This window comes from Mus musculus, chromosome 19 (genome assembly GCF_000001635.26).
Source record: "Mus musculus strain C57BL/6J chromosome 19, GRCm38.p6 C57BL/6J".
Lineage (NCBI taxonomy): Eukaryota > Metazoa > Chordata > Mammalia > Rodentia > Muridae > Mus > Mus musculus.
In genome coordinates, this window is record NC_000085.6 from 40,209,723 (window position 1) to 40,226,294 (window position 16,572).

At 44.0% G+C, this 16,572-nt stretch overlaps 1 protein-coding gene and 1 pseudogene across 1 annotated transcript in view; one reads left to right on the forward strand and one right to left on the reverse strand.

Moving 5' to 3' along the window:
• Positions 2,642 to 3,853, forward strand: Gm16470 (predicted pseudogene 16470; annotated as a pseudogene).
• Positions 12,517 to 16,572, reverse strand: part of Pdlim1 (PDZ and LIM domain 1 (elfin)) — a 49,378-nt gene continuing 45,322 nt past the window's right edge. Inside the window, exons 6-7 of the mRNA NM_016861.4 lie at positions 13,329 to 13,446; positions 12,517 to 13,049 (exon numbers count right to left, since the gene is read on the reverse strand). Coding sequence (NP_058557.2) covers positions 12,863 to 13,049; positions 13,329 to 13,446 — 305 coding nt within the window. The 3' untranslated portion in view covers positions 12,517 to 12,862. The remainder of the gene's footprint in view (positions 13,050 to 13,328; positions 13,447 to 16,572) is intronic.

Consider the following 16,572-nt stretch of genomic DNA (forward strand, 5'->3'; position numbering starts at 1 on the left):
GAGTACTACTCAGCTATTAGAAAGAATGAATTTATGAAATTCCTAGGCAAATGGATGGACCTGGAGGGCATCACCCTGAGTGAGGTAACCCAATCACAAAAGAACTCACATGATATGTACTCACTGATAAGTGGATATTACCCCAGAAACTTAGAATACCCAAGATATAAGATACAATTTTCAAAACACATGAAACTCAAGAAGAAAGAAGACCAAAGGATGGACACTTTGCCCCTTCTTAGAATTGGGAACAAAACACCCATGGAAACAAAGTTTGGAGCTTAGACAAAAAGATGGACCATCTAGAGACTGCCATATCCAGGGATCCATCCCATAATCAGCTTCCAAACACTGACACCATTGCAGACACTAGCAAGATTTTGCTGAAAGGACCCAGATATGGCTGTCTCTGGTGAGACTATGCCGGGGCCTGGCAAACACAGAAGTGGATGCTCATAGTCAGCTACTGAATGGATCACAGGGCCCCCAATGGAGGGAGCTAGACAAAGTACCCAAGGAGCTAAAGGTATCTGTAATCCTATAGGTGGAACAACAATATGAACTAATAAATACCCCCCTGGAGCTCGTGTCTCTAGCTGCATATGAATTAGAAGATGGCCTAGTTGGCCATCATTGGGACGAGAGGCCCCTTGGTCTTGCAAACTTTATATGCCTCAGTACGGGGGAACGCCAGGGCCAAGAAGTGGGAGTAGGTGGGTAGGGAAGTGGGGGGTGGAGGATCTGGGGAGCTTTTGGGATAGCATTTGAAATGTAAAGGAAGAAAATACCTAATTAAAAAGAATAAATTTTTAAAAAAAAAAAAGGAAATGCAGGAAAACTAGGGAAACAGCTAGAAGCCCTTAAAGAGAAAACACAAAAGTCCCTTAAAGAGTCACAGGAAAACACTACCAAACAGGTAAAATAATTGAATGAAACAATCCAGGATCTAAAAATGGAAGTAGAAACAATAAAGAAATCACAAAGGGAGACATCTCTGGAGATAGAAATCCTAGGAAAGAAATCAGGAATCGTAGGTGCAAGCATCAGCAACAGAATACACGAGATGGAAAAGAGAATCTCGGGTACAGAAGATTCCATATGGAACATAGACACAACAATCAAAGAAAATGCAAAATAAAAAAGGTCCTAACTCAAAACATCCAGGAAATCCAGGACACAATGAGAAGACTAAACCTACAGATAATTCTAGTAGATGAGAATGAAGACTTTCAAATTAAAGGACCAGTAAATATCTTCAAAAAAAAATTATAGAAGAAAACTTCCCAAACCTAAAGAAAGAGATGCCCATGAACATACAAGAAGCTTACAGAACTCCAAATAGACTGGACCAGAAAAGAAATTCCTCCAGACACATAATAATCAGAACAACAAATGCATTAATAAGGACAGAATATTAAAAGCAATAAGGGGGAAAGGTCAAGTAACATATAAAGACAGACCTATCAAAATTACACCAGACTTCTCACCAGAGACTATAAAAGCCAGAATACCCTGGGCAGATGTTATACAGACCCTAAGAGAACACAAATGCCAGCCCAGGCTACTATACCCAGCAAAACTCTCAATTGCCATAGATAGAAAAACCAAAGTATTCCATGACAAAACCAGATTCACGCAGTATCTTTCCTCGAATCCAGCCCTTCAAAGGATAAAAGGGGAAACTCCAACACAAGGAAGGAAATGAAGCCCTAGAAAAAGCAAGAAAGTAATTCCTCAACAAACCTAAAGAAGATTTCCACACAAACAGAATCCCAAAATTGACCATATAATCAGTCAGAAAACAGGCATCAACAGATACAAAAATATTGAAATTATCCTATCATATCACCACAAACTAAGGCTGTTCTTGCATAACAACATAAATAATAGAAAGCCAACGTTGACCTAGAGGCTGAACAACACTCTCCTCAATGATAACTTGGACAAGGACGAAATAAAGAAAGAAATTAAAGATTTTTAGAGTTTAATGAAAATGAAGCCACAACACACCCAAACTTATGGGACACAATGAAAGCAGTCCTAAGAGAGAAACTCATAGCTCTGAGTGCTGACAAAAAGAAACTAGAGAGAGCACTCACTAGCAGCTCAACAGCACACCTAAAAGCTCTAGAACATAAGGAAACAAATTCACCCAAGAGGAGTAAACGGCAGGAAATAATCAAAATCATGGCTGAAATCAACCAAGCAGAAACAAAAAGAACTATACAAAGAATCAACCAAACCAGGAGCTGGGTTTTTTGTTTTTTGTTTTTTTTTTTTTTTTTTGAGAAAATCAACAAAATAGATAAACCCTTAGCCAGACTAACTAAAGGGCACAGGGACAGTATCCTAATTAACAAAATCAGAAATGAAAAGGGAGACATAACAACAGAACCTGAGGTGATCCAAAACATCATCAGATCCTAATACAAAGGGCTATACTCAACAAAACTGGAAAACCTGGATGAAATGGACAATTTTCTAGACAGATGGCAGGTACAAAAGTTAAATCAGGATCAGATTAATGATCTAAACAGTCCCATATCCCCTAAAGGAATAGAAGCAGTCATTAATAGTCTCCCAACCGGCTCTCTGCTCCTCCCTGTTCCAGAGACAGCCGCATCTTCTTGTGCAGTGCCAGCCTTGTCCCGTAGACAAAATGGTGAAGGCGTGAATGGATTTGGCCGTATTGGGCGCCTGGTCACCAGGGCTGCCGTCTGCTCTCCACATGGCAAAGTGGAGATTGTTGCCATCAACGACCCCTTCATTGACCTCAACTACATGGTCTACATGTTCCAGTATGACTCCACACACGGCAAATTCAACGGCACAGTCAAGGCCGAGAATGGGAAGCTTGTCATCAATGGGAAGCCCATCACCATCTTCCAGGAGCGAGATCCCGCTAACATCAAATGGAGTGAGGCCGGAGCTGAGTATGTGGTGGAGTCTACTGGTGTCTTCACCACCATGGAGAAGGACGGGGCCCACTTGAAGGGTGGAGCCAAAAGGGTCATCATCTCCGCCCCTTCTGCCGATGCCCCCATGTTTGTGATGGGTGTGAACCACGAGAAATATGACAACTCACTCAAGATTGTCAGCAATGCATCCTGCACCACCAACTGCTTAGCCCCCCTGGCCAAGGTCATCCATGACAACTTTGGCATTGTGAAAGGGCTCATGACCACGGTCCATGCCATCACTGCCACCCAGAAGACTGTGAATGGCCCCTCTGGAAAGCTGTGGCGTGATGGTCATGGGGCTGCCATCATCCCTGCATCCACTGGTGCTACCAAGGCTGTGGGCAAGGTCATCCCAGAGCTGAACGGGAAGCTCACTGGCATGGCCTTCCGTGTTCCTACCCCCAATGTGTCCGCCGTGGATCTGACGTGCCGCCTGGAGAAACCTGCCAAGTATGATGACATCAAGAAGGTGGTGAAGCAGGCATCTGAGGACCCACTGAAGGGCGTCTTGGGCTACACTGAGGACCAGGTTGTCTCCTGCAACTTCAACAGCAACTCCCACTCTTCCACCTTCGATGCCGGGGCTGGCATTGCTCTCAATGACAACTTTGTCAAGCTCATTTCCTGGTATGACAATGAATACAGCTACAGCAACAGGGTGGTAGACCTCATGGCCTACATGGCCTCCAAGGAGTAAGAAACCCTGGACCACCCACCCCAGCAAGGACACTGAGCAAGAGAGAGGCCCTCGGTTGCTGAGGAGTCCCTATCCCAACTCGGCCCCCAACACTGAGCATCTCCCTCACAATTTCCATCCCAGACCCCCATAACAGGAGGGGCCTAGGGAGCCCTCCTACTCTCTTGAATACCATCAATAAAGTTCGCTGCACCCAAAAAAAAAAAATAGTCTCCCAACCAAAAAGAGCTCAGGACCAGATGAATTTATTGCAGAGTTCTATCAGACCTTCAAAGAAGACCGAATTGCAATTCTCCTCAAACTATTCCACAAAATAGAAACAGAAGATACTCTACCCAATTCATTCTATGAAGCCACAATTACTCTGATACCTAAACCACATAAAGACCCAACAAAAAAGAGAATTCAAGCCAATTTCCTTTATGAATATCGATGCAAAAGTACTCAATAAAATTCTTTCAAACCGAATCCAAGAACACGTCAAAACAATCATCTATCATGATCAAGTAGGCTTTATCCCTAGGATGCAGGGATGGTTTAATATACAGAAATCCATCAACATAATCCACTATATAAACAAACTCAAAGACAAAAAGGACATGATCGTCTCATTAGATGCTGAGAAAGCATTTAACAAAATCCAACACCCATTCATGATAAAAGTCTTGGAAAGATCAGGAATTCAAGGGTCATACCTAAACATAATAAAAGCAATATACAGCAAACCAGTAGCCAACATCAAACTAAATGGAGAAAAACTTGAAGCAATCCCACTAAAATCAGGGACTAGACAAGGCTACCCACTTTCTCCCTACCTATTCAATATAGTACTTGAAGTACAAGCCAGAGCAATTCAACAACAAAAGGAGATCAGGGGGATACAAATTGGAAAGGGAGAAGTCAAAATATCACTTTTTGCAGATGATATGATAGTATATATAAGTGACCCTAAAAGTTCCACCAGAGAACTCCTAAACCTGATAAACAGCTTCGGTGAAGTAGCTGGATATAAAATTAACTCAAACATCAGTGGCATTTCTCTACCCAAAGGATAAATAGCCTGAGAACGAAATTAGGGAAAGAACAACCTTCACAATAGTCACAAATAATATAAAATACCTGGGTGTGACTCTAACCAAGGAAATGAAAGATCTGTATGTTAAGAACTTCAAGTTTCTGAACAAAGAAATTGAAGATCTCAGAAGATGGAAAGATCTCTCATGCTCATGGATTGGCAGGATTAAGATAGTAAAAATGGCTATCCTGCTAAAAGTGATCTACAGATTCAATGCAATCCCCATCAAAATTTCAACTCAATTCTTCACCCAGACTAAAAGGGCAATTTGCAAATTCATCTGGAATAACAAAAAACCTAGAATAGCAAAAACTATTCTCAACAATAAAAGAACCTCTGGTGGAATCACAATGCCTGACCTCAAGCTGTACTACAGAGCAATTGTGATTAAAAAAAAAAAAAACTGCATGGTACTGGTACAGTGACAGACAGGTAGATCAATGGAATAGAATTGAAGACCCAGAAATGAACCCACACACCTATGGTCACTTGATCTTTGACAAGGGAGCTAAAACCATCCAGTGGAAAAAAGACAGCATTTTCAACAAATGGTGCTGGCACAACTGGCTGTTATCATGTAGAAGAATGTGAATTCATCCATTCTTATCTCCTTGTACAAAACTGAAGTCTAAGTGGATCAAAGAACTCCACATAAAACCAGAGACTCTGAAACTTATAGAGGAGAAAGTGGGAAAAAGCCTCAATGATATGGACACAGGGGAAAAATTCCTAAATAGAGCAGCAATGGCTTGTGCTGTAAGACAAAGAATCGGCAAATGGGACCTCATAAAATTGCAAAGCTCTTGTAAGGCAAAAGACACCATCAATAAGACAAAAAGGAGAATGAAGACTGAAGTGTGGACACTATGCCCCTCCTTAGATTTGGGAACAAAACACCCATGGAAGGAGTTACAGAGACGGAGTTTGGAGCTGAGATGAAAGGATGGACCATGTAGAGACTGCCATAGCCAGGGATCCACCCCATAATCAGCATCCAAACGCTGACACCATTGCATACACTAGCAAGATTTTATTGAAAGGACGCAGATGTAGCTGTCTCTTGTGAGACTATGCCGGGGCCCAGCAAACACAGAAGTGGATGCTCACAGTCAGCTAATGGATGGATCATAGGGCTCCCAATGGAGGAGCTAGAGAAAGTAGCCAAGGAGCTAAAGGGATCTGCAACCCTATAGGTGGAACAACATTATGAGCTAACCAGTACCCCGGAGCTCTTGACTCTAGCTGCATATATATCAAAAGATGGCCTAGTCGGCCATCACTGGAAAGAGAGGCCCATTGGACTTGCAAACTTTATATGCCCCAGTACAGGGGAATACCAGGGCCAAAAAGGGGGAGTGGGTGGGCAGGGGAGTGGGGGTGGGTGGATATGGGGGACTTTTGGTATAGCATTGGAAATGTAAATGAGTTAAATACCTAATAAAAAATGGAAAAAAAAAATAAGACAAAAAGGCCACCAACAGATTGGGAAAGGATCTTTACCAATCCTAGATCTGATAGGAGACTAATATTCAATATATACAAAGAACTCAAGAAGCTGGACTCCAGATAATCAAATAACCCTATTTAAAATGGGGTACAGAGTTAAACAAAGAATTCTTACCTGAGGAATACCAAATGGCTGAGAAGCACCTGAAAAAATCTTCAACATCCTTAATCATCAGGGAAATGCAAATAAAAACTACCCTGAGATTCCACCTCATACCAGTCAGAATGGCTAAGATCAAAAATTGAGGTGACAGCAGATTCTGGCAAGGATGTGGAGAACGAGGGACACTCCTCCATTGTTGGTGTGATTTCAAGATGGTACAACCACTCTGGAAATCAGTTCGGTGGTTCCTCAGAAAACTGGACATAGTACTACTGGAAGATCCAGCAATACCTCTCCTGGGCATATATCCAGAAGATGTTCCAACTTGTAATAAGGATACATGCTCCATTATGTTCATAGCAGCCATATTTATAACAGCCAAAAGCTGGAACTAACCCAGATGTCCCTTAACAGAAGAATGGATACAGAAAATGTGGTACATTTACACAATGGAGTACTACTCAGCTATTAAAAACAATGAATTTATGAAATTTTTAGGCAAATGGATGGATCTGGAGGATATCTTCCTGAGTGAGGTAACCCAATCTCAAAAGAATACACATGAAATGCATTCACTGATAAGTGGATATTAGCCCAGAAACTTAGTATACCCAAGATACAATTTGCAAAACACATGAAACTTAAGAAGAAGGTTGACCAAAGTGTGGATACTTCGTTCCTTCTTAGAATGTGGAACAAAATAACCCATGGAAGGAGTTACAAAGACATAGGAGCAGAGCCTGAAGGAATGGCCATCCAGAGACTGCCACACTTGGGGATCCAACCCATAAACAACCACCAAACCCCGACACTAGGCAGATGCCAACAAGAGCCTGCTGACAGGTCTGTCAGTGCCTGGCAAATACAGAAGTGGATGCTCATAGTCATCCATTGGACGGGGCACAAGGTCCCCAATGAAGGAGCCAGAGAAATACCCAGGGAACTGAAGGGAACTGAAGCCCCATAGAAGGAACATCAATATGAACTATCCAGTATCCCCCCCAGAGCTCCTTGGAACTATAACACCAATCAAAGAAAACACATGGTGGAACTTGTGGCTCTAGATATATATGTAGCAGAGGATAGCCTAGTCCATCATCAGTGGGAGGAGAGGCCCTTGGTTCTGTGAAAGCTCTATGCCCCAGTATAGGGGAATGACAGGACCAGGAATGGAAGTGGGTGGGTTAGGGAGCAGGGAGGGAGGGGGGATAGGGAATTTTCAGAGGGGAAATTAGGAAAGGGGAATAACATTTGAAATGTAAATAAAGAAACTAATTTTAAATTTTAAATAAAAAAAAATGATGACTTCACATATTTTTTTAGGCAAGTGGATGGACCTAGAAAATATCCTGAATGAAGTAACCCAGACCCAAAAGGACATTCATGATATTTACTCAGTGGTAAGTGGATAGCAGCCCAAAAGCTCTAAGTAAGCTGCCTTTTGATTCTCCCACTGTTATCCTATCCTGAAAACTTTAAGATCACAGGGTATGTGAGGTCATGAGCACAAAGAGCCAGGCAGCTGCAGAACAACCTGACCTGCTCCAGCATACTCTCTCACAGTGGGCATCATCCAAGCTGGCAATCTCTGTGTCACCCTAGTGTGTTGATTCTGACACAGTGATCCAAGGTAGGAATATTCCATGCCCACAGCCCCAAGAGATCATTTCTGTGATAAGATGCAATAATTACAAGATGCAACCATTTTCTCATTACAGAACCTCCTCGCTTCTCAAACCAAGTACGCACACAGTATGAACTGGAGACCACCTTGGTCAACTGTCTGCAGAGATACTGGTGCAGCAGCTAGAATTGCTACAACTTCCTGGTGGAATTGTGCTGCAGATGGACCTTACTTGGGTCCTCGATCCACAGGCGAAACTCGGGTTCCAGTGGTTACAGGCGAGCAAGGAGTGGCGCGGAAAGGGTGGCAAACAGACACGGACACAAGGGAGTGCTGTGTCTGGATGCATTTTGTCAAAGTGAGCATCAGTCTTATATAATACAGAGAACAAAGACGTTAAGTGATACATTAAGACCATCCAAGGTACATTGAAGTAACGATACAGAAGAATGCATACTAAAAGCTAAAAGGAACCAACTGGGATAAAAATCAATGTTAACAGCTGGGACCAAAAGCAGCTCCATCTAAGGTCAGCTTAATCTTAAGTCAGGGCAGGGGCTTCTAGCCCTGGCCATAGTTCCAATTCTAGTCTATTGTGTAGTCCACCTTCCCCTTAGGCCATTGTAAATTCCTGTGTAAGAGAATGGCTCAGCTATCTATAGTTCTAATTATCTGTTCTAGTTCCTCCTTAGACCACAACCTTCCTTCTTCCTAGGTCATTGTAAATTCCTGTGTAGGGCAGTGACTCAGGTACCCATGCCCAGGGTCGGCTCAAGGACTGCCTAGGACATTGGAACACTGGTGAAGAATCTAACTTAGCTATATGTCAAAATCAATCAATCCTCAGAGGCACTTAAAATAAAGCAATATTGAGGGAAAGCACACAGATCCATTTACCGACTAAAGCAAGGACAGATTTGAAGCATTTGTTATTACAGGATGCCACAGTTCCAAGAGACTAAGTTTCCATGAACGTTTCGCCTCAGGACTGCACCCAAGCTTTTGGGCCTGTCACTCGGGTCACTACTGGAGTGGATGTGTCAGAATTGTCTGGAGTTCATTGCCATTTCCCAGCACCTCTTCTTGTAACATGAACCAGAATGGGAACAGAGATCAGTGATAGAGCACTTGCCTAACAAACACAAGCCCTGGGTTTGACCCCAGCAGTGCAAAATAAGTAAACATATTACTGAAAACTTAATTCCAGAACCTTGAATCTTCTAAGAATGACAAAACTACGCCATTTCAAACCCATCCCTTGCTTTATTTATGCATGCATTTATTTGTGGCTATGATTCTTACAGATTTTGAAGAGTATTTCTTAATTTGGAGCCCTGGGCTTTTGCAGGGCATTTTGTTATGCAAGGGGAAATGAGATGTTTCAACTTTCTTATTAAACATCATAGTACTTGTCTCACTGGACAAAGAACTGAGTGGATGCTATGCCAATCACTGAGTATGCTTACGACAACTGTATTCAAAGGTCAGGAAAATATCCGCTGGTCCTTATATTCACTCGCTCTAACAGAGAGGCCGTGTTGTTTTGCACCTATGAGCATCAACATATCTCAACCTGGATCCAACCAACAGTTTCCAGAAATATCTTCTTTTTATTAATCATTCTATTTGTTCACATCTCAAATGATATCCCACTTCCCAGTTACCCCTCCACACGCCCCCCATCCTACAAACTCACTCTCCTCCTTCCCCTTTGCCTCTATGAGGGTGCTCCCCACCCACCCACCCATCCTCTCCCACTCCACCACTCCAGCATTCCCCTACGCTGGGGCATCAAACCTCCACAGGACCAAGGGTCTCTACTCTCATTGATGTCAGACAAGGCTATTCTCTTCTACCTATGTATCTGGAGCCATGGATCCCTCCCTGTACACTCCTTAGTTGGTGGTCTAGTCCCTGGAAGCACTGCATGATCTGACCAGCTGATGTTGTTCTTCCTATGGGGTTACAATCCCCCTCAGCTCCTCCAATCCTTCTGCCATCTCCCCCACCAGGGTTCCTGAACCCAGTCTGATGGTTGGCTCCAAACATCCACATCTGTATTGGTCAGATGCTGGCTGAACCTCCCAAGGAGCAGTCATAGCAGATTCCTGTCAGCAAGTGACTCTTGCCAATGGCAACATTGTCGGGTTTGATGTCTGAAGACAGGATGGATCCCCAGGTGGGGCAGTCCCTGGATGGTTCTTCCTTCAGTCTCTGTTCCACGTTTTGTCCTTGTTCTTCCTTTGGACAGGAACATTTCTGAGTTAAAAACTTTGAGATGGGTGTATGGCCCCATCCCTCAACTTGGGGCCATGCCTATCTACTGGAGGTGGTCTCTACGGGTTCTATCTCCCCTTCTCTGCTAAAATCATCCCCGTTGGGTCCTAAGAGCCTCTCGTTTCCCTAGTGTCTGGGACCCTCCAGTGACTATCCCCAGCTCCTCATTACCCCTCCCCCCCATATATTTTTATTCGATTTCCTGACCCTCTGTACCTCTCTCCTGACCCGTTCAGTCCTCCAGTACCTGATAATGCACCCCCCTTAAATTCTCCCCCTCTTCTCTTCCTGCCAGGTCACCCCTCCCTCCACCTCCCTTGATCGTCCTGTTCCCCCCTCAATGCTGGACTGAAGGATCCACACCCTGGTCTTCCTTCCTCCTAAGCTCCATATGGTCTGTGGGATGTATCATGGGTATTATGAGTTTGGAGGCTAATACCCACTTATCACTGAGTACATACCACTTGCATTCTTTTGTATCTGTGTTCTGCCTCCCCATGACTTAACTGTACAATAAAATGGCCAAGAATTCAGTGCTCACTTAGTTTTAGTCTTGTCAACTTGACACAAACTAGTTTTATATGAGAGAACCACAATTGAGATTCTACCTCCATAAAATAGCCTGCTTTAGTATTTAATGCACTTTCTTATTTTTATCTTTTGGCTGTTAATTCATTTTATTAATTATTGATTGATGTAGAAGGCCCAGACCTTAGGGGTAGTGCCACCCCTGACTCACGGTCCTCGGTGCTATAAGAAAGCAGGCTGAACAAACCACAGCAAGCAAGCCTATAAGTAGCATTCTTCCCTGACCTCCACACCAGCTCCTGCCTCCAGGTATCTACCTTGTTTAAGTTCCTGCCCTGACTCCCTTCCATGAAGAACTGTGTGGTGGTTTGCCGTGCGTGTCTGTGTCTCTCTTGGAGTCAGGCCTGTTAAACACCAGGCTGGCCTGGAGGAAGGGAAGCTTAGCTGGTGGATCAGGATGGATGCAGGCAGGATCTTGACCAGCGGTCACTAACGTTCACGCACATAGGATAAACAAAACAAAACAAACAAAACCGCTTGCCCTGATGATGCAGCATAATGGAAAAAGGAAAAAGGGGGAAAAAAAAAAAAACAGGCTGCTCGTCAGGAGCTTTGCCCTTTTGGAATACAACCAAGAACAAGCAACAGGAACAAAGAACACACTTCCAGGAACAGCTTTTGAGAACTGGTTTAGTTTATTGCAGGGAAATGGCTATTTAAACCTTTGTGGGGGATGAGTAGGGGCTTTAGGGAGAATGTACATCATTGGCCAGGTGCTGGGGATGCCTCATTTGCATAAGGGAGCATTCCAGGTGCTGCTGAATATGGCCTACCACCCACATCTGAGCTCTCTGCCACTTGTGGTCTTGCTTCTGAGATAGCACGCCTACGCAGTCTGGAAAAGAATGGTAGAAGCATACTCTAAGACGAACTGGAGGAGCTACCTACCTGTTATTTGGGAAATGTGGTGATGAAAATTAGAATGGCCCCCACCAGCTCGCTTGTTTCACTATTCCAAACTTAGTAGAACTGTTTTGAGAAAGATAAGTAGATACGGTCTTGTTGGAAGAAGTGTGTCACTGTGAACAGGCTTTGAGGTCTCAAAAGACTCACACCATCTACAGTGTGTCTGTCTGTCTTTCTGTCTCGTGCATGTGGACTAAGACACAAGCTCTTAGTTTGTTCCTTCACTCCGCCATCATGGGCTCTCAGCACCTGAAACTGTAAGCTAAGTTAAATGCTTTCTTCTATAAGTTGCCTGAGTCATGGTGTTTTCTCACCGTAATAGAAAAGTTTCTAAAACAGGAAGTTTTATTCCCTCAAACTCCAAGACAATTTCTCTAAAACAGAACCAAACAAGATATAATAGGGCGGTGGTCTGAATGACAGTGCCCCCCCACACACACACAGGCAGTGAACACTTGGTCCCCAGTTGGTGGTGCTACGCCACTTGCTGTCATGCCTCTCTACCAAGACTGTAAGCCCAAATGAACTAGTTCTTCTATAAGTTGCCTTCATCATGTTTTACCACAGCAACAGAAAAATAACTAAGAATATTTGCTGTTCTCAATGATGCTTACAGCAAGTCACAAAGATGAAAAGAAACACAGCTTGTTCATAGTAGCTTTCTCATGCCTGGGAAAAGCCTTACATCTCTCACAACTTTAGAAACCAAACCTAATAGAGACTCCATATTTCATGAAACAAGACATAGAACACAGGCAGAGTCAACTAAGAGGTCACACATTGCTTTAAAGTCTAAATTTATTAAGTAAAACCAAGTAACATCAGAGATACTACATTTGGCTTAGTTCCAATGGACCAATGTCCATTTGCAGCAGAGAAGACTCCAAGTGAAGAAGGTGCATTGAGGTGTGGGTGAAGGGACAGGGACAAAACCATCTCCCAATAATATAAAAGCAGATGTCACCCTGCCAGTGGGAGTCAGTCAGCCCAGACGAAACCCAATGTTTATTGCGCATGACTAACACTAAGTAAGCACAGGACTGTCAGGGAGGAGAGAGCCAGAATATTCCGAGAACCAGGTGCAGCAGGCTGGCTGGAGGGCAGTAGACAGGGCAGGTCCTCTCCATCACTCGCGGAACACTGTGACCACATCGTAGCCCTCAGGCGGAGTGACCCGCTCCCGGGCATGCTTTTCACAGTAGATCTGATCCTCTACAAAGAAATGGCCCTTCTGTTTCAGGTTGATGCCACAGTCGGTGCACACATAGCATTCAGGGTGGCGATGGTGATCCCTCAGCTTCACAAACACACCACTGCAGGAGAAAGGAAGAATGGGTCTCCATTAGTCACACCAGGGCTCTGTACTGTTCTTTCTGAGGTGAGGTCTGGGGTTTCTTCAGAGGCCCTACAGCAGGCCTCTGGATTGTGAATGGGAAGACTCGTCATTCTAAAAGCCTCTATCATGTCAAGATAAAAGTTCTGATCGTATTCTGATCGATTTGTTGACTTTACCCCCAAGCTACGCAACACCCAGCAACTCCCACACTTTCATGGTTTGTCCACTCTCTAACACCAGCGAAGCCAATACTCACACAATACCAGTTCCACATTTGTCACAGATGGGCAGCTTCTGAGCATTTCCAACAGATGCAGCCACTTTGGTGACTGGAGCTTTAACACTTCTAAATCCTGATGGCTTGTTGGGATCCCCTAAAGGGAGAAAAAACACACCAGGTTAGCCAGGAAGTAAAGAATGAAGTCAGTATTACTGGGCTCTCTCAGAACCACCTGTGTATATCTGTATGTTCAAGTCAAGACACTGCTATCAGGATCTGCAAGACTGGGCAAGTTCCTTGGCATTTTGCAGTCTTGTTTGTTTGTTTTTGGTTTTGTTTTTCACAGGGTTTCTCTGTATAGCCCTGGCTGTCCTGAAACTCACTTTGTAGACCAGGCTGGCCTCGAACTCAGAAACCCTCCTGCCTCTGCCTCCCAAGTGCTGGGATTAAAGGCATGTGCCACCACCGCCCAGCTTTGCAGTCTTCCAGTTTCCATTTTTTTAAAATTAGGAAATCTTTTTCCTCTTCATTGTTACAAAGAAAATTAAAAACAAAACAAAAATAAAAAAAAACAAAGTGTCTACAGAATCTAGCTTTGTGATTAGCGCTCATAACATTAAGCTCACATGTTTGCAAACACTAACATGGGCCCAGAACATCACCAGTTCTAAGGTTGGAAAATCCTGACCTTGGCCAATGGACATGAACAAACATGAGTTCTAAATATACATGCCCTAAATTACTGGGGGGGGGGGTTGTTGGTCGCATCTTCACAGAGCTTCTGTCCCATTGCCATGAGTAGCCCCTCTATAGCATGAGTCACCAGATGCTAACGCTATGTGGGAGCAAGATTGAGGTGCTGTGCTGGCTGGTAAAGAACAACCAGAGTGATCTCTCTTTGTTATCCTGACTTTCCTCAGTCCCTCCTGGCTATGTGTGATAGAGTCTCTTAGATTTCTCCCATTAATGCTTGATTCACTTTTAGTAGGACCAGATATCCATCTGACAACCCATGAGATGGGACAAGATTCAGAGACCACCTATAAATGGACTTGGGGAAGGCTCAGCTAAGCCCTTACCTTGATGGGTCCATACCCCAAAGCCCAGGAGACCTTCTTTTTGGGTTGGTTTTGAGACAGGGTTTCTCTGTGTAGCCCTGGCTGTCCTGGAACTCACTCTGTAGACCAGGCTGGCCTCGAACTCAGAAATCCTCCTGCCTCTGCCTCCCGAGTGGTGGGATTAAAGGTGTGCGCCACCACGCCCAGCCCAGGAGACCTTCTTGCTTTCTATTGGAAGAAGTCAACTTTCCCAGTTTCTGCAATTGCAGCTTTTTTTTTATATTAAGTTGACTATTTATTAAAATGTTATATCAAAATGTGTTATGCTTAAATTTTTTGTTTTTGATGGTTCAGTGTTCAAAAGCACTGGTTGCTCTTCCGGACAATCCAGATTCAAATCCTAGCGTCCTCTCAGTGACTCACAGCTCTCTGTGGCTCCAGTTCTGGGGGGTCTGATACCGTCTTCTAGAATCCTCGGGTACCATGCACACACCAAAGCATAGAAATAAATGCAGGCAAAACACCCATGCACATAAGGTTTTTAATTACAAAAAAATTACATTCACTTAGTGTGTGTGTGTGTGTGTGTGTGTGTGTGTGTGTGTGTGTTTGTGTGTGTGTGAATGCTCACGCACACAGGTAGGTATGTGCATGCCATACTGTACTGAGGGAAGAAGAGTCAAAGGACAACTTGCAGAAGTTGGTTTTCTTCTACTGCTGTGTGGGTTCTGGGGTTCAAACTCAGGTTTGGCAGCAAGCCTCTTTGCCCAATGAGCCATCTCACCATTACTGAAATGTTTGGAATTGAGCAGAAGGCCTCACACATGCTAGGAAAGTACCCTACCGAGCTGAATTAAACTCCCAGCCAATTATTGAGGTTTTTATTAATGATCCCTGTGGTGTTTGGTTGGTTGGTTGGTTGGTTGGTTGGTTGGTTGGTTGGTTGGTTGAATGACTGATTTATTTATTTATTTATTTATTTATTTATTTATTTAACGGTCTCTACTTGTCACTATGGAACTCACTATGTAGAACTCACAGAGATCTGAATGCCTCTGGCTCCCACATGCTGGGATTGAAACTAAGTGCCACCACACAATCCCCTTTAGCTTTTTATCAAAGGCAAATACTACACCTCACCCAACCTCAGCCCTACGTGAAGGCATCTCAGAAGGGGTAGAGCAAGCAGCTGCTCCAGGCGTTCTGTCTCAAGCATAGCAAACAGGCTCCCTCAGTTTATGGCTGAAGGTGCTTGGCTGCCTGTCCTGCACACGTGGACAGTGTGGGCAGGCAAACCGACTACTGGGAGAACCAACTCAGCAAAGGGTGGGCTCTCAAATATGAGCTATCCTCTTCTCATAGATCTATCAGTCAACTGGAAAACCACCAGGAAATAAGAGAAAGTGCAGAATGGTAGAAGGAGAGAAGGCAGGGAGAGATGAAATTCCTCCTTGTTAGAAGCCACATCCTTTTCTGGAACTAAAAGGCTGAAACTGGGAGCACTAGAGCTGTGCTGAGGCAGCCCTCACTCTCAAGCCTACACTGCCACCTGCTGGCTGTGGGTTGTTTTCTCTCACTTGGAAAGCCAACCCTGGAAATTGCAATTCTCTTTCTTTATTACTGGTCTCCAAACACCTAGAAATAGCCCCCAAATATCTCCTCTTCCAGGAAACCCTTCGTCCCAAGTTTCCTTTGTCTGTTTCTGAAGAGGAATGAAAATCGGCTAATTAACATGCCGCTATTTTTCTATGCATTTCATTGACCAATAGTCTTCCGTGGCTCCACCATGCCCACAGAATCAAGGTCAAGGTCCTAACAACGACAGTTCTCTAGAACCTGACTCCAGGTCATCTGAGGATCCTGGAACCCTGACAGCAGCTGGCATGGACCTAGGGATTTGCTCACTATATCCCCAGGTTCTTCATCTGAGGACACCTCCAGCCAGCACTGTTTCCTCCATGTACGATGGTTCCACACATACCTCCACTCTTTCTAGCTATCCTTCTACTGACAGATGAATGGACAAACTTAAGGTGATATAGAGAGACAATGGGATATGATTATAGCTTTAAAGGGACAGGAAGGGGAACAATGTGGTGGTTCAGAGGGTAAGCCTGAGAATAATCCCCAGGCCCCCACATGGTGGAGAACCAAATTCCAGAAATTGTCCTCTGACTTCCATATGCCCACTGTGCACATGGGCACCCCAGAAACACATACAC